At 42.0% G+C, this 23,860-nt stretch overlaps 1 protein-coding gene across 1 annotated transcript in view; it reads right to left on the minus strand.

Annotated features, from left to right (window-relative positions):
* Nucleotides 1–3,260: 3,260 nt before the first annotated feature.
* The window catches only part of PITPNB (phosphatidylinositol transfer protein beta), an 80,793-nt gene continuing 60,193 nt past the window's right edge, over nt 3,261–23,860 (minus strand). The window contains exons 9-11 of the mRNA XM_084648856.1: nt 17,531–17,641; nt 10,608–10,730; nt 3,261–5,159 (exon numbers count right to left, since the gene is read on the minus strand). Coding sequence (XP_084504982.1) covers nt 5,109–5,159; nt 10,608–10,730; nt 17,531–17,641 — 285 coding nt within the window. The 3' untranslated portion in view covers nt 3,261–5,108. The remainder of the gene's footprint in view (nt 5,160–10,607; nt 10,731–17,530; nt 17,642–23,860) is intronic.

Below are 23,860 nucleotides of genomic sequence, written 5' to 3' on the forward strand. Positions count from 1 at the left end.
AAAGAACACAATTAGTGTTGTGTGCCTCCTAGATAAGCAGAAACCGTCAGTCACACACCAGTCAGAGCAGAAGAACATGCATTTAGACAACTGGCACTCCATGTTTTGAGAAAATAGTTACCAGAACTGCTCTACAGGGAGAGCGCTGAGGTTGTGTGGTCAGTATGGGAGGGCAGGGAGCTGGCATGCAATGGGATACCCACAGGCAAAGCTTTTGTTCAGCGAATATATTAACAAACACTAAGTCACTCTTTCTGTTCCCCTTCCGAGTCCTGCCCCAGCTTGCTGCACAGGGCAGTTTTGCTTCTGACTGATTCGCAGGCAGTGTCAGAATGCATTGAAGGCAAACAGGGAAGCCACATGTGTTTGTTTCACTATCACAACACATGAAAACCTTTACAGGTGTGAATTTTCACTGACCTCTGCAATTCAGCAGTTCTCACTTGATCCTATTAGAACTCATTTTACTCATTCATGAGTATTCGCACAAACATTTTTTCTAGGCTTTTTAGCCCTCAAAGTGTTGGGTTCTAACAGACTAAAACCCAACTTCTGCCTTTTCTGGGCAGCTGACATAACAATGAGAGACATTTTGCCTACAGAACAGCAAGGTACTATTGAAATACCAAGTAAGATTAAAGATAGCATCATCGTCCTGGCCTACTAAAACTTCACTAGCATCTCGACTCAGACACTCCTATGGCTTCCTCAAAGACTGTTGTTGTATACACACCCTGCGTACGAGGTAGTTTAAAACGTGCTCGGAGTTTAAAGAATGCTACTGCTCTCACAATATTGGGAGCCTGTACTTCGTGGAAGGCGGAGACTTTCCTCCACCATATTGCCCACAAAGTCTCGAACCCATGGATGTGCTCTGCTGCGCCAAGCTGCCTTCATCTTGAAGCAGAGTTGAATATTTCTCACTGCACAAGGTTCTTTGGACACTGACCAGGTGGAGACTGGGCTTGGATCAAAGCAAGATGATTGATGCTTAGTCCAGGCAAGGCTGAGGTGCCCGCGGCAGGCAACATGAAGTATTGAGAGGGAAACAGGTGTAATACCTGCCTGTTTAAAATAGTACATGCTGCCCACATCATGGGTATAGCGGTTCACCCATCCAACAGATTTTCTGGGCATTCCCACCAGCATTTAGAGGATTGTGTCCAACTTGCCAGTGCTACCCATAGTCACTTCCACCACATTTCTACCCCTACTATGTGAGGCTTTGCCTGGAGGTAACTGTCTCCACCTAGCACAGAACACAGCTGACACCTGTTGAACAGCATCACCCACAGAGTAAATTTAACCACCACTAGGCCGAAGGCTCGACTGACTTTCTGTTACTTCCCCAGTGCAAGCTGAAGCTGCTGATTAATCTATACAAGACTAGCTTGGTTTGGGTTTAGTCTACCCAAGACACACTTTCTCCCCCACAATTTTGCAGCAGCAGAGACCCACCAAAGTGCCTAATCCAATAGCCCTATATTTAAAAAACGGGGTCACAGAGTTCATAGGACAAAGCCCTTAGCACTCTAATTGGATTCCCTTTGGGCTAGCAGAGCCCAGTGCTGCACTTCACGGCATGCTCCAGGCTCATCCACTTACTGAGGCTTCTGTCAGACCAGGGCAGGGAGGTGTGAGCTGAAGAGTCTGTGTTATTTCAATCTTTATGCATACACTTAGAATGCTAGACAAGCATCTTATATAAATAAAAACAGTCACGGTCTTTGTCACCTGGCATATCACCCCACAACAGTACTGCCCCCATGGCAGGTGCTGAAACACACATGGGAATATTCTCATGGCTATCCCCGCCTCACAGCCCACATGAATTAGCAGCTCCTCTGAGCACACTGCTATTACTGTGACCACAGTGGTCATGGTGTCCTGCCTCCACAATATTTCTGGTGTCTAGCATTAGCACAGAATTCACTAGAACAAGGCTAGCAGCCACAGGTCAAAAGATGTGTGGAGATACAATGCACTGTCCTTAGCATGAACTGGCTACCTTCTACTGCAGGCTTTAGATGGACTTTAAGGATGTGTCTATACAGGGATAAAAACTGTGGCAACGCTGCAGCTGGTCTGGGTCAGCTGATTCAGGCTCGTGGGGCTAAGAATCTCTGTGCAGATGTTTGGGCTTAGGCTAGAGCCCAAGGTCTGGGACGCTCCACCCTTGCAGCCCGAACCTGAATGTCTACACAGTGATTTTTCAACCCCAAGCACCATGAGCCTGAGTCAGCTGACCTGGGCCAGTGACAGGTTTTTTGTCCCTGTGTAGTCATATTCCCATGCCAGTCCTGATGAGGTATCAGCCTTGGAAGAGCTTAATACTGTGTCTGCTGAAGGAGTAGGGCTGTTTCCCCAGCCCCGCATCTCTAGAATTTGAGAGTTTGATATGAGAGAGAAACAAAAATTAATGTCAGCCGCTTCTTCCAAAGCATGTTCATTTTCTCCATATCGCTCCTCACATGTGGAACATTCTTCCTGAACTTGGTGAAGTCACTACCCTTTCTCCTTGAAATCCCTCCTGCAGCCACTTCTGCTAGTGTGCCAATAGGAACCTGCCAACTATTGTCCATTAAAATGTAATTTAAAACAAGATGCAACAAAAGCATAAGCTCTTTTGGGCATGGAAAAGGTCTTCCTTTGCATCTGCACAAACACATAGCACTATGGGCTCCTCAGTGGACCTTTGAATGCTACTGCAATAACCTGCAAAAAACATGACTAAATCGTTAGGAGGGGGATGCTGCTGCTTTCTGTATTGAGGCTGAAGAAATTTTGGCCCTGTCCACATCAGTGACTAAACTGTTGTAGCTACTTTGAGGGGTTCCTTGGGGAGATGGAGGAAAGAAGGTTCAACATCAGGATTCAAACACATGGCTCATTTTCTACTGCAGACAGTGCCACTGTTTCCAGACAAATAATTCTGAAGGTGAACAGCAAAAAAGTATCAGTTATCAACAGAACACACAAAATACAGCACGGCAGCAACACACAGTCAGCTGACCAGTGCACTCCACAACTAACAATAACATCCCACCTAAGCAGTTACATTACTCCATTTGGATTCCAAGTAATTCCAGGCTTTACATCACCATTTGATTTTTTTTTTCTTTTTCAGCTTAAATGACTGAAGAACATCAGATTTTGAACCGTCTCATACAGAGTTTCCACAGATCGAGAAAATTAAAATGACGGCAATATAAGAAAGCCACAAAGTGACATTAATGATACCTAAGACAAGACACAAAGGATATTTTATGATCAAATTTATTTAATTAAATTCCATTGACTGTTTTACTGTAGTTCACATCAGAGACTGCCAAAGTAAACTAAACATTTACATTCACTACAAAGTTCCCTCAAATTTTCATAGCTAGTCCAAAAAACAATAGAAATGATAGGGGTTCCTTTCCCTCCTCGGAATGTATTCCGGCTCCCATTGGTGAGAGCGGGAGTTACATTCCTGCACTGAAAAGAGAACTGAGCCCTTAGTTTCACAAATTTGCAAAAACCCTCCTTGTAGCAAGTTATATAAACATGGTTTAAAAGTTTTTACAAAACCAATCTTCTGCTGGTACAGAGAATAGACATCCATTTTCATTGCTAGGCGAGGAAGGATTAACTGAAGACTGACCTTGTAGCATGGACAATAGTGAGGCAATAATACAGTACAGACATACAAAAAAAAAATCCATGTCCACTTGTCTGCAGTCATTGCAGTGCCTGACCGTCATTGCAGGAGGATGGACTAGGTGGGCTAGTCATATTCCAAGCCTGATCTGCTCCCCTTGAAATCAATGAGAGTTTTGCCGCTGACTGTAAAGGAAGAGGAATCACTCCCGCTATCAGCTAATTAAATAAGCAATTATTCCCAAATGTCTGGTGTGGGGTTGAAAAACTAGACAGAGATCCTTCAGCAAACCTCGCCCTACAGAGGCTTCTGGGAGGAAACCTTACCTAACTAGTGGTCCTAAAATAAGTTGTTCCTGATTTAACAAGTATTTTGATAATATATCTATGATATGCTCCATTGCAATATTTTTCTTTTAAAAAATCATGAAGACAACTTACTATTTGAGATCTAAAAAAGGCCTTTATTATACCATCTTTCCTTTTATGTCTACTTCTAATAAATCAGAGAAACTCGTCAGATGCTACAATTTAAACTTTCATCATATCTGAAAGTGAACATCTTTTTTAAAAGTGAATTTTCAACATGAAAAGAGCTAAAAGTCACCGTTATATTCCATTGCGCAATCTGTGTGAAATTGAGACCATTTGCATAGTTTCCAAACTAAAACTTTGAAAAAAATGATTTCAGAAATAAACGTCATTCTAGGGAAGTGCTACACCGTCAATTAAACTACACAGCCTAAAATATACTTTAAAGGCTCAATACCAGTATTGTCAGTTACTTTGTTTGAAAGCCTCCTGGAAAATTGTTCAGTTCAAACTGTTATAAATCACAAGCCATTTTTCCTTAATTTTGCCAATTTTTAATGAAGAAAACATTTGAATGTACAAAACTCCAATAAAACAGGTGATTTCTTTCAGCAAAATGGGTAAAAGTTGGGCCATTATTGTATTCCTCATTCAACAGGAAAAGTCTTCCAATTCTCACTAATAGAAAAATCTTCTGATTTGACTTAGATGACAATCCAGAAATAAATAGGTATAAATACATTCATAGTTCCTATTCCAAAATCACATAGGGAAAACACAAAATTGAAAATTAATTTATCTGAATTTGTTGGCTTATAATGAGACGCAGGCAAATTATAGCAGAGTGATTCAAGAGGGAAATAAACAAAGGTAGGGAATAAATTGGTCCAGTACTGACATTCAGGAAACATACCAGTTAGCATAATTCTGCAGTCAATTTATCCTTTAAATGACACTACTCAGTCAATCTGTATTTGCTTCAGGTTTATAATGAAAGCAGTTTCCTTTGTATCTTTGCTGAAGATGGGTATAGTACCCTAGAGAAACTGTAACAGCCCCTCAGTATGCGTGTATGTATATATAATTATATACAGATAATCATGCATCCACACACACATCTGTGTATCAACACTGCAAGTGACAGGTCAGATCCATCATCATTCATCATTGGCAGCACTTGTTCCTCTCACTTGGCCTTGATTACGTAACTGTAGAAAAAACAAAAGATACAATAAGTGCAAACAGTTACTCAAGTAAAATTAAAGTCTAAAAATGCAGATTTTACTAATTCTCTAAGAAAAATAGTTAGTGCAGTGCAGTCAAACCTTCATCAGCATTGAGTTGGATCATAATGTATCAGTTCAAATTTTCTAGGGAATCTTTTAGATTGGATATCAGTCTTGTGACTGGAACAGCAACTCAGACAACAAACAGTGGAAATAAATACAAAGCACTCCCACACGTTGGATCTCTGGGATTTGAAGTTAGCTGCAGATACAGGATCCACCATTAAAAGCATGTGAGAAAATGCTCAGAGTAGGAAATATGAACATTAAGGTACTGGGTGTGAATATAAAGGTTTGGACTTCTGAGGAAATTAGTCCCTAGTGGCAGCATTTTAGGGATTTTTTTTCTTGAACTGGGAAACAGACTGGGGTCCCCTCCACACACCCATTTCGATTGTACAGGTTTCTATATGCAGTTATATTTTCTTTAACCACAGAGAGGGTCTAATAGAGCAGCACAGCGTCACTTTGTCCAGGAAGCCTCTTGCAGGCTTTGGAGTCTAAGTGTCCTGGAGCCAAAGCACACGTCAGGAGACAAACTGTGGCGCCTGCACTGTGAGCCTTTGCACCAGACAAGCGTAAGTATGATGAGACAGCTAGCTTGCACCACAATTACAGCATCCTGCTGACTGAACTGAGCATGTGCCCAGAGCCCATCATGATGCCAAAAGCATGCTGAAGGTCTCAAATGAATCCTCGCCCTGGGGGTGTGGTCCTGCTGTTGATTTTGTCAAAGCAGGGGCAGCAGCAGGGGTTCAGTCCCAAGAAGGAAACTGGCTACACTGCCTTAGAATATTTTTTCCACCAGTAACTCCCATCACCAGAAAGGATTCCTCCTTTTTCTCCCAGGAGTTCACTTACACAGCTTGATTTTGCCTCTGAACCTACAGAGGATTCCTCTAGACGTCAGCAGCCACTGTGCCTCGAACGGAACCCTTCTTACGCATCTAAATGTAAAATAAAACTGTAAGCTATCAAATAAAGACCCTGTCATGAGGTTATTAGGAGAGAGCTAAATGTCTCCGAGCCAGTCTCGGATTCCGCTGCAGGTGTGAGCCGGCAGGATGTAAGGGGCACTCTGTAGGCCAGGAAAGTCGGAGTGAGCAATGTAGAGCTGCCGTAAAGGGAGGCAGCCCCTCAATTCCTAAGAGCCACCTGAAGCCTATACCAAACTGCTTGAAGCACACAGCACCTGCACTGCTGCTCATGGCCGATAGGGAGCACAGTCTTGGCAGTTTCAAGCTGCTTCCTTCTTATGCTCTGATTAGGATCCACTCTGTCCAGCAGTCAGCCGATGGAGAGCGCGTAATATGACAGAAGCGCTCTGGGTTGTCCACAGAGTCAGACCACATAAGGAGAGCAATCATACAGAAGAGTGAAATAGAGGTAAATGCAGAAAAATTGTGAACAGGATGTGAGGCGAGACTAGAAGCCCACTGAACAGGGATGACAAGAGGCATCCAGGAAGCAGCAAACAATGGATAGTAAAGGAAACAAAGAGTGACAAAATGAAAACAGATCCAGATGAGGAACTGGAGAACCAAAATACCTGGCAACATAAAGGAGCAGAGAATCTAATGAAGTAAAGAAAAGTAACACCAAAAATGAAAAAGGAGAAAAGATTTTAAAGAAAGCAAATAGTAATAGAAAGCAACACAAGAGAATGCAAAACTGCCAACCCAATTAGACACTGGGCTGTTTCCTGCAATTGTTTCTTTGTAACATAAAACTGCAGACTCCTGTGAGCTCCTGGACTATATCACCAGAGAAGCTGAATACTGCTCAAGGCTGGAAGTGCAAGGACATTCCTATCATGCTGAGCATCTCATCACTGAGCCCCCTTCTCTCCGGAGGTCCAAGCCCATAATAGTAAACGTCAGCCTTGAAGTATTTGAGATTTAGTGAAAGTTACCATTTACCACAATATTTCAGCAAGTGGCTAGTTAAATGTGGCATGGGGAAAGCAGAAATACTTTTGGGATAAAATTAAAAGGGATGTTCAACTTTATCGTGGGTGACCCAATGCGTGGTTACACTTTGCCCTTAAGTTATTGTCCCTCACGAGGATACCCCATCACAAAAATCTTCTTGGAATGTGTGTTTTATAGGTGCCTGCAGATACCTCTATTACGTTAGTAAAGAAAAAGCAGTAAGAGTATTTCTAACAGCAGGAGCCAACCCTCTCTACGTGGCTCACAAGATATTCCAGCTACAAGACCACATGTTTTTTAAACAGTCACCAGAGTACACATTTGAAAAAAAGTGATTTAGTAAGTTATGAGGAGCTTTAAATCTACTAAATCTTGAGAAACAAAAGCATCTGCTTTATTCTGCAAAGAATGAAAGGGGAAGTAAAAGCCAGTTTCCAGGACAGACACAATCCTTAAAAAAAGACGAAGTTAAGAGTTATACCCTGAAAACAAGAAAACCAGGTTTAACTTCAGCATGGCAGATAAGAGCTAAGGCACAGCAAATATTTTAGGGATTAAAGTATTTGCTAGTAGAGTGACAACGTGAAAGTAGTTACATGGCAGTGAACACAAACAGAAAAGTTTCTGGTAATTTCTCATTAGTCCATGTTCTTTTATTCCCAGTTAGAGGAAAATCTTCACAAACTAGCATGTACTTCTGGAAGTAAAAGATCAGAGAGCACCTTCTATTTATGTGAAACATTTGTGAATCTGAACATTTGATTTTTGAGATCACTTTTTCAAAGTCAAAAAAGCACTTACTCACCTATGAGATATGGATCAACGGGTAACCTCCTCCACAAAGACAAGCATCTACAATCCATGCAGACACAAAAAGGGGAAGGTTTAGGGAAATTTTCCATGATCTGAGGCTTGTCCTACACATACCTGCAGTGTGCACACCTCATACTATATTTCCTTCTTTCTCAGAGAAACTGGATGATGTCTGGCCCATACCAGATCAGGAACTGAGGTGGTTAAAAAAAAAAAGAAAAGAACCCTTCTGATGAACTCCTTACAGATAGGAAACCGCTCTTCCTCTTTCACAGATCCCTACTGATGGAACAGTTTCCCAAACTGGTCAGTCTGGGATAAAGCGGGAGTACAAGGGGAACTTTAACTATTTCCAAAAGAAATAATTTCTGATGTAGAGAGGTCCTTCCATAACAAGCATCCACTTTCATATTGGCATCTAGGCAGGAGTGTTCATAAGGGGTGGGAGAGATCCATCTTATTCCAGAAAGTGTTTCTGGGATCTGCCAAAGCAGCCCCTTCCTTTGCCTTACTTGAAGAGGAAGGACATTTTGCACCCAGCTATGTTGATAAAACAGCCAGCAAGTTTATTTTCCCTTGGCTTAAAAGTTAGGAAATATGGGACGGCATTTTGAAACAGAGTAAACCGACGAATACATTTCTTCCACCCACTCCCTCTAGGGGGTCAGTAAATGGGGCATTTTGCCCCTCAAAGGCAAAACAGATGCATCTCACATTGCAAATATACAGTTGAACATTGTCCGAGTAACCATGCATAATGCTTTTGAGCCATCTTGACTGTGGTATTTTGCTTGAAAAAAGCTTATTACTGAGAGCCATTATTGGTCATGTGGCCTTTGGAAACTGCCTCTGGCCTTGGCTGTCTGATAGTCTCTCCATATTTTGTCCTGAAGGTGGTTGGATTTGTTGCCATCTACAGGTCTGTGACTAGGAAATTCCAGTCATCCTGTATTATACTAGTGCTAACTCTTAAAAGCAAAGCCAGGCATCTAAGATGGCTCAGGAATACAGCAGGCGCTTAACTACTAAAAGTAATCAAGGCAATACCCAATTCCGTGATCTGAAAAAAGTCTAGCAAACCCTTGGTCAATTGGGTAAATGGAATTGGCCATTCTGAAACCAATGATCTGTATTTATCCAAAAAAAGACAAAATATTTTGACACAGACATTTCTCAGCATTAGGTGGTCACGTACTGTACTTGGCATTCCATATGGCTAAGACATACAAGACTGTGCCCATCCAATGGTCCAAGAATCAAGTGTCTTGTAAGGGCGAGCAGAGTGAAGGATATCTGGCCTTTTCTTAAGAGCTGATCAAAGCCATTCTCAGGGACTCCTGTGCTAAAAGACTGATTCCTACAACCTCTCCAGTCTCCAGAGCAGAGCCTGTTCAAACTCCCAGGTAAGGAGGGTTTGGTGGGCTCAAGTTCATGGGGATGAGCAGAAACATCTCTATTCCTCAAACATTTCCACACAATGCAAACAGCAATGTACAAGGTTGATCTAGCCACACGTGCCCAGGGTAACACTGTGGATGCGAGTGTCAGAGGTAGCGTTCGGATCAATAGCAAAGCAGGTCTGCTTGACCTGAGCCATGGTTTGTACTGGAGAAGAACTAGTATTAATAGCAGTACGGGTCTGTGGTGAGAAAGCCAGGCTGTTTCAGGGTCTGTGGCAGACCAAATGCGTTGAAGTCTCACAGCTCATTACTCTAAATATTTGAGCAGAACCAGAGTGCTAGGAGGAAGACCGCAAGCCACATGGGTGCTGGGCAGTAAGGTGGTCAGCAAGCACCTTACAAAGTTCAAACTGTAGCTTTGGCAGATGCTAAAAAATCTGAATGAGGCTCAGAATTTACAGAGAAAGGCTCACAGTGGGAGAACCACACCCTGAAAAATGACTTTGCAGCAGAAAGGTCCTTTCCTAGCTTGTTGTGTTCCTCAGCATCTGAAAAAAGAGGGATAAAACTGCTTGAAGGATGAGACTTCTTTCAGACACCTCTGGGACCATACAGACAGGTCAGACTATGAGCATTCATAGCCTCCAAGACACGGAGGGAGGCAACACCCAGTGCTTGTTAATTCTCTGATGACAGATTTTTTTTAGGGATGGGTTTCTCAAGGTCTATCACGCTCATCAAGACAAGTCAAACTGTCCTCATGTGACACAAACTCACTTCAAGACATGTTTGAAGGGAAAAATAATCAACTCTAATTATAACTTGAAAACTGAACAAAACAAGACGCTTACGATGCAGAAGTGAGGTGACAGCTTCAAGGTCTGACTGACAAGTGGTAAAAAGGGAGCTGTGGGATTGCGTGCACTAGGTATATAATACAAAGCATAAAGAGATGCTCAGTGCAGGCATTCAAGACATGGGATACTTACCAGAAACATTTACATTTCAACAACTCCTGGCTCTTTGCAGCATGGTATGCAGAAGCTCCACGAGTGTGGCTCTGTGGAGGAGATCCAGTGAAGAGCGTAGCATTTATCAGCGTTATCCCATAGCACACAGGGTTGGACAAATGGACACAAGCAATTTATTTAGCCTTCTTTGATTCTTATACAGCCCCAACTACCATAGACTGTACATTTAAAAAACAGCCCTCAAAGCATTCTTACCGCTTCCAGCTCTCGTTGGGTTTCATCCTCCATTCTCCTGATGTCTTCCATAGTCAGATCAATCCACTTGTCAATCCAACAAAACAGCTGGCGATGGAAGTTGGTAAATATCCTCTTTTCTTGCTTTAAGGAGACAAAGCAGCATTAGAAAATATGCTCATGATTTATCAAAAATGTCCAAAGGAGAATTGTGTTAAATTTTAAAGGCTGTTGCAGCTATATAATCACATGCTCTTTATTTCACAATAGCACTATCCAGCCTCCCCAGACTCTTGGGTTTAAGTTAAAAATTTCACATCTCTTCTCTGCTTCTCAACAAGGAAAATGAAATGCACTTTGTAATAACTATTTGTTCTTAGAAAAAAGTTTGGCAATTGTGTTACTTGGAAAGGTTGTAGACGCATCCCCCAAAATACATTTACTTCACTGAATCTGATCCTAGACAGAATATACATACCACACAGGAACTAAAACACTAATGCATGAGCTACACAAGGGACAGAATCCACTTTAAAAAACCCCAAAGCTACTGTACAAGCTCAATAATAAAAATATCTGTGGTAAAATGAGAGGAAGAAGAAAATGGCACTGGAAATTCAGTAGGTGGCACACTTACACTCCCAGCCTCCTCCCTTCCTCTCTTGTATTAGAACTGAATTATGTCCCAGTATGGTGCAAGGAACAATTGGCAGCTTCAAAGGACATCTTTAAGAGACTTAACCGTGCACACGTAAGTCAAATCAAGGATCCCTTGGCACCTTTTCTTAGGAGTTAGAGGGGTTAGCCTTTATGTCCTGACCAGTTCCAATTTGGGTATTTCCATCTGTCTGCTATATTTAAGGTACCTGGTGATTTCCTTTGGATATTGCATTCCTGCCAATCCTAAACCATTTGTAGCATTGCTCTGTTAAAGAGCTGTAACTGTCCAACTCAAAAGTGGTTGTAGCAATTCCTGTACAGTTTGTAGGGCTGTGAGATCTTTCAAGTTGCAAAGTAAGATACTGTTCTCATATCAATGACACAAACTTTGCTCACTGTAGAATTGCCGACCCCGCTTCTTAACTTGCTAGAATTACATGGATAGGTATAGTTCTGTGTTGTACCACACACACACACACACACACACACATAGTGAACTACTCAAGGTTGCAACCCGAAGTTCTCTCACAGAATGTTTTGTCACCTCATTGATACTCCCTCCACCCCCCAGACTGTGGATCACTCTGGTCACGACGTTAGGTACATATAACACAAACAGTAAGCTCCTAAGAGCACTGCCTTAGTGTTATCTGTAAACGCCATGCACACATGTGGTACCATGTAAACAGTAATTACTCATGGGATTTTTTCTACTCTTATCCTTTGGGATGCTTCATTCTGGAGAAACTATGCTGATTACGTAAAGCAGGGTTATGGCTACTGCCAATAAAGGAAAACAGAGTCAGACTAACTCTCTGTGAAGGAGAGTGGACTGACTTGAGTTAGTGATGGAAAGAACACAATGGGTTAGAATGTAAGCAATGAGGCCATGTATCAGGGAATCAGTTTTGGATCTTCTGCTTGGTTTATCCTCTTGTATTTTTTGGTTTGCAATCTGACATGTGCAGCTCCTCTTTCTGGGAGAGCGAACAACTCAAGTACAAGCCTAAAGCAAGTGTGGTCCCAGCATCTTTTGGTCCTTACTAGGTGTCACTGCTATCATGGGCTACTCCATCTTCCTTGTCTCACTCCAAGTTACTGCTGCGGTCTCCAATCTTCTTGCCATAGTACATATTGCAGTAAATGCAGCTTTAAGGCAGCTAGCTGCAGGTGTATTCTCAGTCAGAGCTAATAACCCCTGTGCACAGAAACTAGCAGCTGGCTCCACTTTGGTCCTTCACAGGCCAACACCCTACCAAAAAGAGTTACAAAACATCTAGTTTTGGATAACCCATCGGTCCAGCACATTCTCCCATGGTACAGAATAACTGACATGAAGGTGCCACACACTACCTGTATGTAGGTTATTATGTGTCATTCAAGCTTCACTCTACTTATCCATTACCTTATAAAGAGAATAAATTACACAGCACAGAGAACTCTTACACAGGATCTGCCATTTTGTATTTCTTCACAGGAGAGAGCACATCAATTATGGACACACTCTCTCACCCATTGAATTTGGAATTCCTAAATTGTTCACATCAATCAGAGGGATGAATATTGGATGTGAACATGCTGGTCATACCCTACAGGCAAGAAAGCCACAGATTAGTACTATGATCTCAATGCATGCTGCTTGCCCAGAATTCACCCAGAACAGCTTCAGGTAACAAGAGGAAGTAAACAATGCAAACTGTGACAAAACTAGTTGTCTGTGATCAAGGTCGAGGACGATCTCTTTCACAGGTTTTATTTTTCGTGGGTCCTTTCGTGACTGAGAAGTCCGATTCTTGAGCCACAGGCTCGTTGGCAGACACTGCAGGTAGTGTTGGAAGACAGGGTTGAGCCATGATTGCTGCATGATAGTTGTCTTTCCTTTCTTTTCTGAAGTCTTCCTGCGACCAGGGCAAGGTGATTTTCCTAAAAAATGGATGTTCCCTCTCTGACAAGTCTTCGCCAGTTATCGCTATCTGGGCTGCTGTCTCCCAATGCGTGGTGTCGATGCAACATCTCGATGTTTATCTTGAGGATGTCTTTAAAGTTTCTCTTTTGGCCTCCCCATTTCCTCTCTCCTTTGGTGAGTTGGGCACACAGTAGTTCTGGTAAGAGTACATTAGGCATGCACACACAGTGCCCACTCCACCTCAGCTGGTGCTGGATAATCAGGTTTCCAACGCTGAAGATGTTGGCCTCTGTGAGGACACTGACATTAGTGCGATGATCCTCCCACTTTATGCTGATGATCTTCCGAAGAAAGTGCTGGTGTTCGAGGTTTTTCAGGTGTTTTCTGTACATCATCCAAGTCTCACAGCCGTAGATGAGAGCTGGGATTACAACCACCTTATAATTAAAGTCTAGTACGTGTTCCGAGACTGTGATTGTTGAACACCCAGCGAGATAGTCTGTGCCAGAGACAAGGCTGGCACAGCTAATTCTGTGCTGAGTCTTTAGGTCTATATCTGTCCTCAGAGAGATGGCTGCCAAGATAGGCAATGTATTCTACATTTTCCAGTTCTTTGTTGGCATAGATCTTCCTTGCTGGGTCTGATGATTGACCGGGGACTGGCTGGTGGAGAACTTTTGTTTTGCCAGTGTTCAGAGTTAGCCCATGGCTTTTGTAAGCTTCAGAGAAGCAATTAAGGGCTGTTTAAAGATCCTCCTTAGATGACTGTGCTGTAGCTGCACACTCAGTGTACTGGAGTTTGGTTATTGTTGCTGATATTACTTTAGTTCTGGCACGGAGACAAGAAAGGTTGAAGAGGTTGATGTCAATTCGATATAGGATGCCAATGCCCTGGGGTAGACAGTCTTGGGTTAATGTTTTCATCGCTGCTAAGAAAATGGAGGAAAGGTGGGTGCTAGTTCAGATGACAAAGGGCTCAGAGGTAGAGCCACTGCACAGGAGGGAGGAGTCATCTGGTCATGGAGAAGTCCTAAAATGATAAATTTGCCTGGGCAGCCAAACTTTTACATGATTTTCCATAGAGCCTCACAGTTGACAGAGTTGAAGGCTTTGGTCAGATCAATAAAGGCCACACACAGCTCCTGGTGTTGTTCTTGACTTTTCCTGGATCTTCCTGGCTGCGAAAATCATGTCGGTTGTGCCTTGTGATGGTCTAAAGCCACACTGGGACTCTGGAAGTACTTCCTTTGCAAGAGGGAGCAGGCAATTCAGTAAGATTCTAGCAAGAATCTTCCCAGCAATGGAGAGGAGAGCAATGCCTCAATAGCTGCCGAAGTCAGCCCTGTCTCCCTTTTTGAAAACAGTGACTATGTTCACATTACGTAAGTGAGCAGGGATTTCTTCGATGCACCAGATTTTGAGGAGCAGCAAGTGAAGCTTGTTAGTCAGTGTTTCTTCCCACACTTTCAGTACTTCAGCTGGTATGCCATCAGGGGCTGGCGCTTTATTGTTCATTTGTTTAATTGCTTTGCAGCCCTATTCAGGTATTAGTGGGTTGGCAAGGGTTTCCCAGATTGGGTGATGAGGGATGGAGTCGATGGTGTCAGTCACAGTCGACTCTTGATTTAGAAACTTTTGGTTGTGTTCCTTCCAGCGCTCTTTGATGGATTAGTTATCTTTAAGAAGGGCACTACCATCTTTGGATCTCAGAGGTGTGAGGCCACATGAGCTTGGTTCATAGAGGGGTTTTCTGTCTCTCAAAAAAAGCTCCGCATATCATGTCTGTCAGCAAATGTTTGGATTTCTTTTACTTTGTCCTCCCACCATTTGTTTTTGATTTCTCAGATCCTCCTTTAAACTTCAGCTTTGAATACATGGAAAGAGCTCTGCTTCTGACTGGATAGTGGTTGGCTTTGCCAGTTGCAGAAAGCTTTTCTCTTCTGCTCCAAAAGGGTTGTAATGTCAATGCTGTCGTCAATTCAGTCCTGATCACGGTGGGTGGGAGGGTAGCAAGACCAATGGATTCCTCGCAAACCTCATGGATGGTCTGTTTTAGGGCTTCCCAGTCTTCTTTGACACTTGTGTTGTCACTTCCAAGTGTGCATAGAGCCAGACTTTCACGGAGGAATGTTTGGAAGTTCTCTTGGTGCACTGAGGATTGAAGTCTTTGGATGTTGTGTTGCCGTCTGTGTGATTTGGATTGCTTTCTGCGTTTCGGTGCAATCCTGATGGACATGACAGACCTCACCAGACGGTGGCCAGTCCAGCAATTGTCTGCTTCTCTCATGACAAAGATGATGTGGACATCTGTAGGGAGCCAGGGTGGCTCCCCTCCGAACCAGAGGGTAAAGAGCCACCCTCTCAGCCTGAGTGGGCGGGGCCAGGCCAAGCTTCTGCCAATCCCCGGAAGGGGAGGGGTGGAACAGGAAGTACAAAGGGCAGGGCCCTTTGCCCAGTGAGGAGAGCACCAGCGAGGGAGATAGACGCAGGCTGCTCCCTCGCGATCCTGCTGCTGAACCAGGTGAGGCCCTGGGCAAGGAGGAACCGGACCGGGAGGAAGGCCTGTGGCAATCAGGACTGCCAGCCGCTGAATACCCGGAGGACCTGGAGGGGCCCGGCTGCAGCCCGGGCCGGCGTGAGTCCAACACAGAGGGGGAGCTGGAGCTGCCAGCAGCAGAATACCCGGACGAGCTGGAGGGACTGGAGAGACCCGCCGGAGAGACCGAGGAGGAAGTAGCCCAGGGGCAGAACTGCACCGTGGGGTGGGTGTGTTTGGTCAGCGGGCGTGGACAGCCCCGCTGACCCAGCAGCAGGACCTTCGCCTCCCGCCACTGACCGGGCCCAGGGGCTGGAACGCAGTGGAGTTGGGTGGGCCTGAGTTCCCCTACCCTGGCGCTCCCCTACCTGGGGGTGCGCTGCAGACTCGTGCCGACGCTCCCCTGCCTGGGGGGCGCGCTGTAGACTCGTGCTGGCACACCTTCCCTGCTAATTCCCCAGCGCCCGAAAGGTGTGACTGAGGCCTGCCAGTGGGATCATAGCTCTCCATCTCCCCTAGGGGCTTGGAGGACCAACTGAAACCTGTCACAACATCTCATAGATCCTGTGTTCTTACAATGACCATCTAGGAGGTGCCACTGTTTTGAGCAGGCATGTTGCCAAGTTGTTTTGTACTTGTTGCTTTGTCTGAAGACTATGTTTGTGATCACAAAGTCATGCTCTGCAAATCTGCCGAGTAGAAGGATGCCATTGGAATTGGTCTTGCCCACTCCTTCCTTCCCAATGGTGCTACTCCATAGGTTAGAATCTCGGCCAACTCTTGCGTTAAAGTCCCCTAAGAGGATGATCTTATCTGTTTTTGGAATGGATGACAAATTTATCAAGGTCAGTGTAGAAAGATTGTTTCTGTTCTTCAGTGTCAAGAATTGGTGCATATGCACTGATGATAGTGGCAAATGACTTCTTGACCAATTGGATGTGGAGGGTCATAAGGTGCTTGTTGATGCCAATGGGGAGCTCAGTCAGGCAGTTGACTAGAAGGTTTTTGATTGCAAAGCCAACACTGTGTATTTACCTGTCGCTTGCTGGTTTTCCTTTCCAGAAGAAAGTATAATTATCACCCCCTTCCCTCAAGTGGCCTTCACCTGCATGTCTTGTTTTGCTGAGAGCAGTGATGTCTATGTTCTACCTTGAGAGTTCTCAGGCAATAATTGCTGTTCTGCATTTGGGTCTTTCACTTTTTGATTAGTCTAGTAGTATATGGACATTCCAAGTTGTAAGATACATTTTTGTTTTTTGACCACATTGGGAGTGATCCCTCTGGATACTTATCCAGCCAGTTATGGTGCAGCTTTCAACTACGTCATTGGTAGATGTTAAATTTTGCATTATAATCCCTCAATCTCTGTGGCTGTTGTAAAATTTAATGCTACAAAAAAAAGCATGACTACTATAGGATTAGTAGCAACCAAAAATAAGATACTTCACAAGACTTTTGGTGCACATACTGCTGGAAAAGCATCAAAGCGCTCATGTTTACGTAAATAGATTTTTTTTTTTGAACTAGAGAGAATAATGGAAGCAAAGGACATTCCTAAGTGCCATATACATTTAGGCCCCAATCCTGGAAATACTTACACATGTGCTTAACTTTACTATCATGAGTACTTCTGATTAAATCAATGCACCTACTCACAGAAGTCAAGTTAAGCCATAAGTGGCTGCAAGTTTGGGACTTTAGAAGTCAATGGTTTGATCTGCTGAAAAACTGAATGGATCAATGTCTTCACTAACATTTCATTTTAATAGAAGAAAAATTTCCCAACTTTTCACTTCTACTTTAAAAAAATATGCCACAGAGTATTTAATAAGCAGCTCTTACCTTTTGGATAAAGTTTTCTACTTTGTTCTGTAGGCCCCACCATTTAAATTTGATAGTCACCAACTTGTAGGCACACATTTTAGGGCAGTCTTCATCAGCTGCTAGCTCTTTCTGTTTGTGGAGAATTGGAAAAAAAATTCTTCTCTTCATTTAATGTTAGCGTTTGAATAAAAACTTGTTAGCATGGAAATTTATAAATGTGAATAAACAAGGATTTCAGATGTATGCATTTAGTGTTATTATTGCAAATCACCATTTTAAGGCTTAGACAATGGTTGTACTGCCATTTGAACAAGCAAAGTGCCAAGGATTAAGAAAAGGAATACTTGTGGCACCTTAGAGACTAGGATTAATAAAACTGTCAGGTTAAAAGCCATATTTAAAAAAATGCTTTACCTCCGTTTCAAACATGTCTTATAATTAAATCTGAAATAAAGTAACCTATTGGCATAAATCATGACAAGGAAATTAATTTTAAATTGAGTATTCAAGCTTGACAATTAAAATAGACTACTGTGGTGGGTTTTGTTTTGGTTTAAGTCAATATCAAATCATTTTCCCTTTCTGGTTCTTCATTAGTAGAACAATTCTGCACTGTTTGGGTAGCTAACACACTACAAGGGAATATTTGTTGAAACTACATCCACTGAACTGAAGAGAGATTAATGTAAAATGTTTTTATTGGTTTTGTAGCAGCTTATTTTTCACAAATTTGACCTGACAATGTCCCATTAAACATTAACCCCCATTTGACAATGTGTGGAACACAACATTTACACTTAAAACCCAAGTTAGTTTCTCCACATTTCATAACACAAATCCATTGAAAACATAAAACCCAAGAACCAAGGCAGTTTAGCAGTAGGCTTGTTAGAATACCAGCACATCACGTGTACTGTGCCTACACACTGCAGTGCAGACAGGTAAGCGTCATACCCTTCTTCCTTTCCTGGGAAATGGTACTAGTCAGTGTCCAGTTTCTGAGCATAATCTGCATGTCTGTTTGCACTCAGTTAATTGTAGGTACAAATTTGAATACTCATACTTCTGCCTCAGGAGTAAATCAGAAAGGGGCACTCCATTCTCCTTAATGGCCAGGAGTACTGGCAAGTGACTATCAGCCCCATGGAGACTGCATCTCATAGGAACGATGGAAAGAGGCTCAGACTCAGGGACATGGGAAGAGTGGGGCCCCCCAGGAAACTGAACTGAGAGGGGAGAGAAAAGCTGCCCACCATCACCTGCCCTCCCTGCAGCAAGAGATGCAGCCGTCGGGAATTACTGGAGTTCTGCCAGCTGTAGCAAGTGAGAGCAGCTGGATGGAAGCAGTACATCTCCTAAAATTCTCCACTACAAACGTAGAAGCCTAGTATTTGGTTAAAATCGTTTAACTGAAAAGCTCAGATTAGGTGGAACAGAGTTTGTAGTCTGTTGACCATTTGTGGAGGCTCGCACACCCCTGGAGAACACTGATGACCAAGGACTCTTGCACCTGGCTTACTTTCTCTCATTGAGGATTCTGGACTAGACAAAACTGAAGATTTTACTCTAATTTGTTCCCAAGTTATGAGTGGACAAAAAAGTTACGACATTTCAGAAGGTGCTAAACAACCACTTGTTAAAGTGCCATAACAAACAATTTGGCCAACTAACCCCCACTTTCAAAATGAAATATACTCAGATAAGGGACAATGTCTGTAACAAATTCTGTACAGAAGCAGAAAACTTTTCAGAAATTGGGAGTGGGTGGGTTGGCAAAAAACAGACATAACAGAAACTGTCCTACAACCTTCACTGAAAAGCTTCTATTGTGACTTCACAATATCTGCCTCCTGTAACACTAGTTACATCAAAATATATGTAAGCCGTTTGTGGTAACAAATAAGTCCATTAATTTTTTTTCCGAACACACACAGGTAATTTTGTATTTATTAAAAATACTAAGGTGGTTGACTAGTTTTGTGACCAGGTGAACACAACAGTTAAATCCTGCTTTCAAGGGTAAGAGTGCAACACTACACTGATTTAGCCAAGATTCAAGTTTTAGCCTGTCAACACTGAGGAAAAGGAGATGCATCTTATTTTAAAAAAAAATTAAAGATGAAGAAAGACCTCCCTAGGTCTCAGAGGTATAGTCATCCAAGACAGAAGCAAAGCAATTTGTGATGTTTTACCTTGTAGCAGTTTATTAAGTAGTAACAGTATTTCACTACATCATAAAATATCAGTTACTTAACAAGGCCTGATTAGAAGAGAGAGTTAAAGCATGAGTTGTCTTTCCCATGGGATTAGTCTGCATGCTGTTTTCTTTCTACTTGCCTAACAATGGAACTCTGGACTTTGAATTTACACTTCTGACAGCAATTCTCTGGTGAAACAAAATTAGTTAGCTTAAAAAAAAAAAATCTAAAGTTACAGGTGACCAGTATTATCTGGGGAGATAAGGTTTGGGATGTCAAAATAGAGTCCGATATCTACTGCAATCTTTGAGTCTCAATCAAGCTTGACAAACACTGCTTATGCTTTAATTAAAATATTGAAAAACTGCAGTTTATTTCCAATTAGTGGCCAGTTCCCAGAACCACATGGATACTCTCAGTGGGCCAGACATGCTCCTCACCAACAAAAAAAGCTACAATGGCACTAACTGACTAGCAGCCTTAGAGACAACAGGCTGGAAGGTTGCGGAGATAATTCCTTCTCACACAAGAAATGGCCTCTTCATATTAAGAGCGAGGCACTTTAATGGGGAAGTTTTCTCTGTTGCCCATAGTGCGGACAGAGGATTGTCTTCTCCAGCACTGTCACAGCATAAAAATACAAGAGTGACTAACAAAAAGTAAGGTTTCAGAGTAGCAGCCATGTTAGTCTGTATCCGCAAAAAGAACAGGAGTACTTGTGGCACCTTAGAGTCTAACAAATTTATTTAAGCCCATGAAAGCTTATGCTCAAATAAATGTGTTAGTCTCTAAGGTGCCACAAATACTCCTGTTCTTTTAACAAAAAGTAAATTCATGAGTACTCTTCACATTGCCCTCTTGATCCCAGAAAAACCAGTCGGGCCCCCCAAAAGAAAGCCTGGTAATGTAAATAGACCACTCAGCTCGACATGCCTGTAACTGCAAGCCCAAAGTGCTGAGCCTCTTTGAAAGTGAATCAAAGTTTGTGGCCCTGCACTGCGGTCTGCCTCCTCACTCTGGTCATAGAGCCTGCGGGTCACTGGAGCACAACAGAAACACATTCTCTTAACCCACATACCACCTACTGTCAGACAACTCACACGGAGCCCTTTAAGGATTGCAACACCCAGGGATCTGTGACCTCAGAGGCGATTCCAGATCTCTGCAAAATAGTTAAGAAGATGGCAGTTTGCTGACCACTTCTCTGACTATTAGTAATTGGCACTGAAGAAGAGGAAGTTTAACACCCCGTCTCGTGGTCTTTAACTGCACTGAAGCCAGTTTTAAACATAGGACCTAGGTTACAACAGGATTTCTAAATTCACTGTGAAAGGTGAGTTTTAGGATGGCTTAATTAATTTAGAAGTCCAGCGTATCAGGTGCTGAACTCTAGAGAGTTCCAAGAGGAAAGAGCCTTTAGTCTGGGGCACCATTTTAGCTGACTAGTCCTGATCTGAAAAACAGTTTTTACTGCAAAGTAGAAAGGCTATTTTGGCATTTTCAAATAACTCACAAAAGCAGCAAGTCAAACCACAATTTCAGCTGAACAACAAATGTAATTCACCCAAAATGCCTACAAACAAAAGGAGAGTGCCACAAGGTCAAGAACACACATTGAACTCCAAGGCTTCTGTAATATAAAAAGGCATGATTACACAACTCCAGAGTTTTCATGATCACCAGTTTATAACTGTAACATTGGTAAGCACAGTAATACTTTGGTGCTTCACATGGTGAAATTATGTAACAATTTATAAGCCCTATTTGCATGCCATGGCAGGCTTCACATTAGAAAGGGGCTTCAGAGAGAAAGAACTTAATTTTTTTTTAAATGGGATTTGTATTATTCACTGAAGTTTCCCTACCAATGTCACCCTTGATTAACAGGGACACTGATTTATTCAGCTAGGCTTTTAAACAAACCTCAACATTAATGTGATATTTGGTTACTTCCTTGTTTGCGCACATGCATCACTGATGATTACAAGCCTCACGTTAACCTGATGCTCCCTCTGCCATAACTGCACTAGGAGAACTCAACACCTTGTGGTTATTTGTTAAGTACAGACTAGTGATTTAAATCCAGATTCTAGAACTGGGAAGATATTCATCACCCCATGCCAAGTTTTAAGACAAGTCATATTTTGGACTAAATGCCTTGGTACATTCAATAGAACCTGAGTTAGACGTGACTTTTATGAAGTCCATTATTCTTACACACCTGAAGTCACAGCATGCCAAGTTTATTTTGTTAGAGAAGCAACAAGTACTTCAGTTAATATATTTTCAATTGAAATTGTACATTAGGTTTGAAATTAGTCATCCTAATTAGGACAGAGAATACATTAGATTTGCTTTGTTTTCTGGACATCAAGAGTATAAGGGCAATTCAACAAGTGACAGCAAAGTGAAGTTCAACTAATTTGCTTGACAATATTTATTCTGCTTCCAAATATCCCTCTAACTGTACTTGAACCTTGTGAGCATTTGTGATAACTTCATGCTAGAGCACATCTATTTTAGGCAAATTATTAAGAATACTAGCATCCATTTTGTCTGTTCCCTTCCATGTTAAAATTAAAATCGGCTATTAAAAATGAATATAAAAATTCTATTTCTTGAGGAAAAACAAAAATAAATATTCAAAATTATTTGCAGGGGAAATTAAGCAATTTTAGTTTTGGAAAGTATTTTGCCTAGCTCCTCCTCCGACTATATGCCTGTCCATTCTTAAAAACGACTAATATGTAGGTTGTTTTATAGGAATGTTTTTCCATTTACATATGATTACTGCAACATTTACAAACACCTTAACGTCAAAATAATTTATAGTGTTCTTTACCTACAATTTATAAGGTTTGGAAGCACTTCTTGCAAACTGTTAAACCCAGCCTATAAATATACTGCACTAAGAAATTACTTTTTAGTTTACATGATCCGAATTGGAGACCCTCTGAAACAATCACATGAAAAACACAATTAGTGGAGGCCTCTTTAATACCAAGGTCTTTGAACATATTTCACTGAAACGCTATTAGCAAGACAGAAGAACTATTAAATTAGAATAATCCTGAAAAACGTGAATATCACAAAACTTATTTTATTTGGATATTCCTTACTACTAAGCAGTTGCGAAGTGACTCCAGAGTATTTAATGTACATTTTATTTTTGTTGGATTCTTTAGATTCTGTATGTCTAGGTTTAAATGTAATCCAAGAGGCTAAACCGTGTTTTTAATTTAACAATGCATATTAAGTTACTCTAAGGCCTCTTCTGCATACCAAAGGGAAAGTAATGTATATTTGGGCTATATAACTAAACAAAAAGCTGTGTGTTTGGCTAGAATAGGAAGCAGTCAGTATATGAAGACCACAAGTTCTCATTTCTTATATCTATGGCAAATACATCAGAAGGACTTAAAGGTGGAATGCCAGACAAGAGTAAAATTAATTTTTGAAACTAATTCTTTTTAACATGAGATTTTCTGCTGAACATTTTTTAGATATTTAAAAATATAGCAAAAAGAAAAGGAGTACTTGTGGCACCTGAAAGACTAACCAATTTATTTGAGCATGAGCTTTCGTGAGCTACAGCTCACTTCATCGGATGCATACCGTGGAAACTGCAGCAGACATTATATACACACAGATCATGAAACAATACCTCCTCCCACCCCACTGTCCTGCTGGTAATAGCTTATCTAAAGTGATCATCAAGTTGGGCCATTTCCAGCACATTTCCAGCTGCAAATGGCCCAACTTTATGATCACTTTAGATAAGCTATTACCAGCAGGACAGTGGGGTGGGAGGAGGTATTGTTTCATGATCTCTGTGTGTATATAATGTCTGCTGCAGTTTCCACAGTATGCATCCGATGAAGTGAGCTGTAGCTCACGAAAGCTCATGCTCAAATAACTTGGTTAGTCTCTAAGGTGCCACAAGTACTCCTTTTTTTTAAAAAAAATATGACACTCTAGAGCTGAATTATGTGCATTTACTACACTAATTTCTCACTACAGAGCTCTGGTTATCAGTAGTAAGTGAAAATAAGTGTATCCAGAATTGATTCTTATGTTCTGTTTACAAACAGAAGATTTAAAATGCAATGTTTCCTTTACGTACTGAAACTGCACAAATCTTCAACCCAGG

Source organism: Lepidochelys olivacea (genome assembly GCF_965140295.1).
Source record: "Lepidochelys olivacea isolate rLepOli2 genome assembly, chromosome: 15".
Lineage (NCBI taxonomy): Eukaryota > Metazoa > Chordata > Testudines > Cheloniidae > Lepidochelys > Lepidochelys olivacea.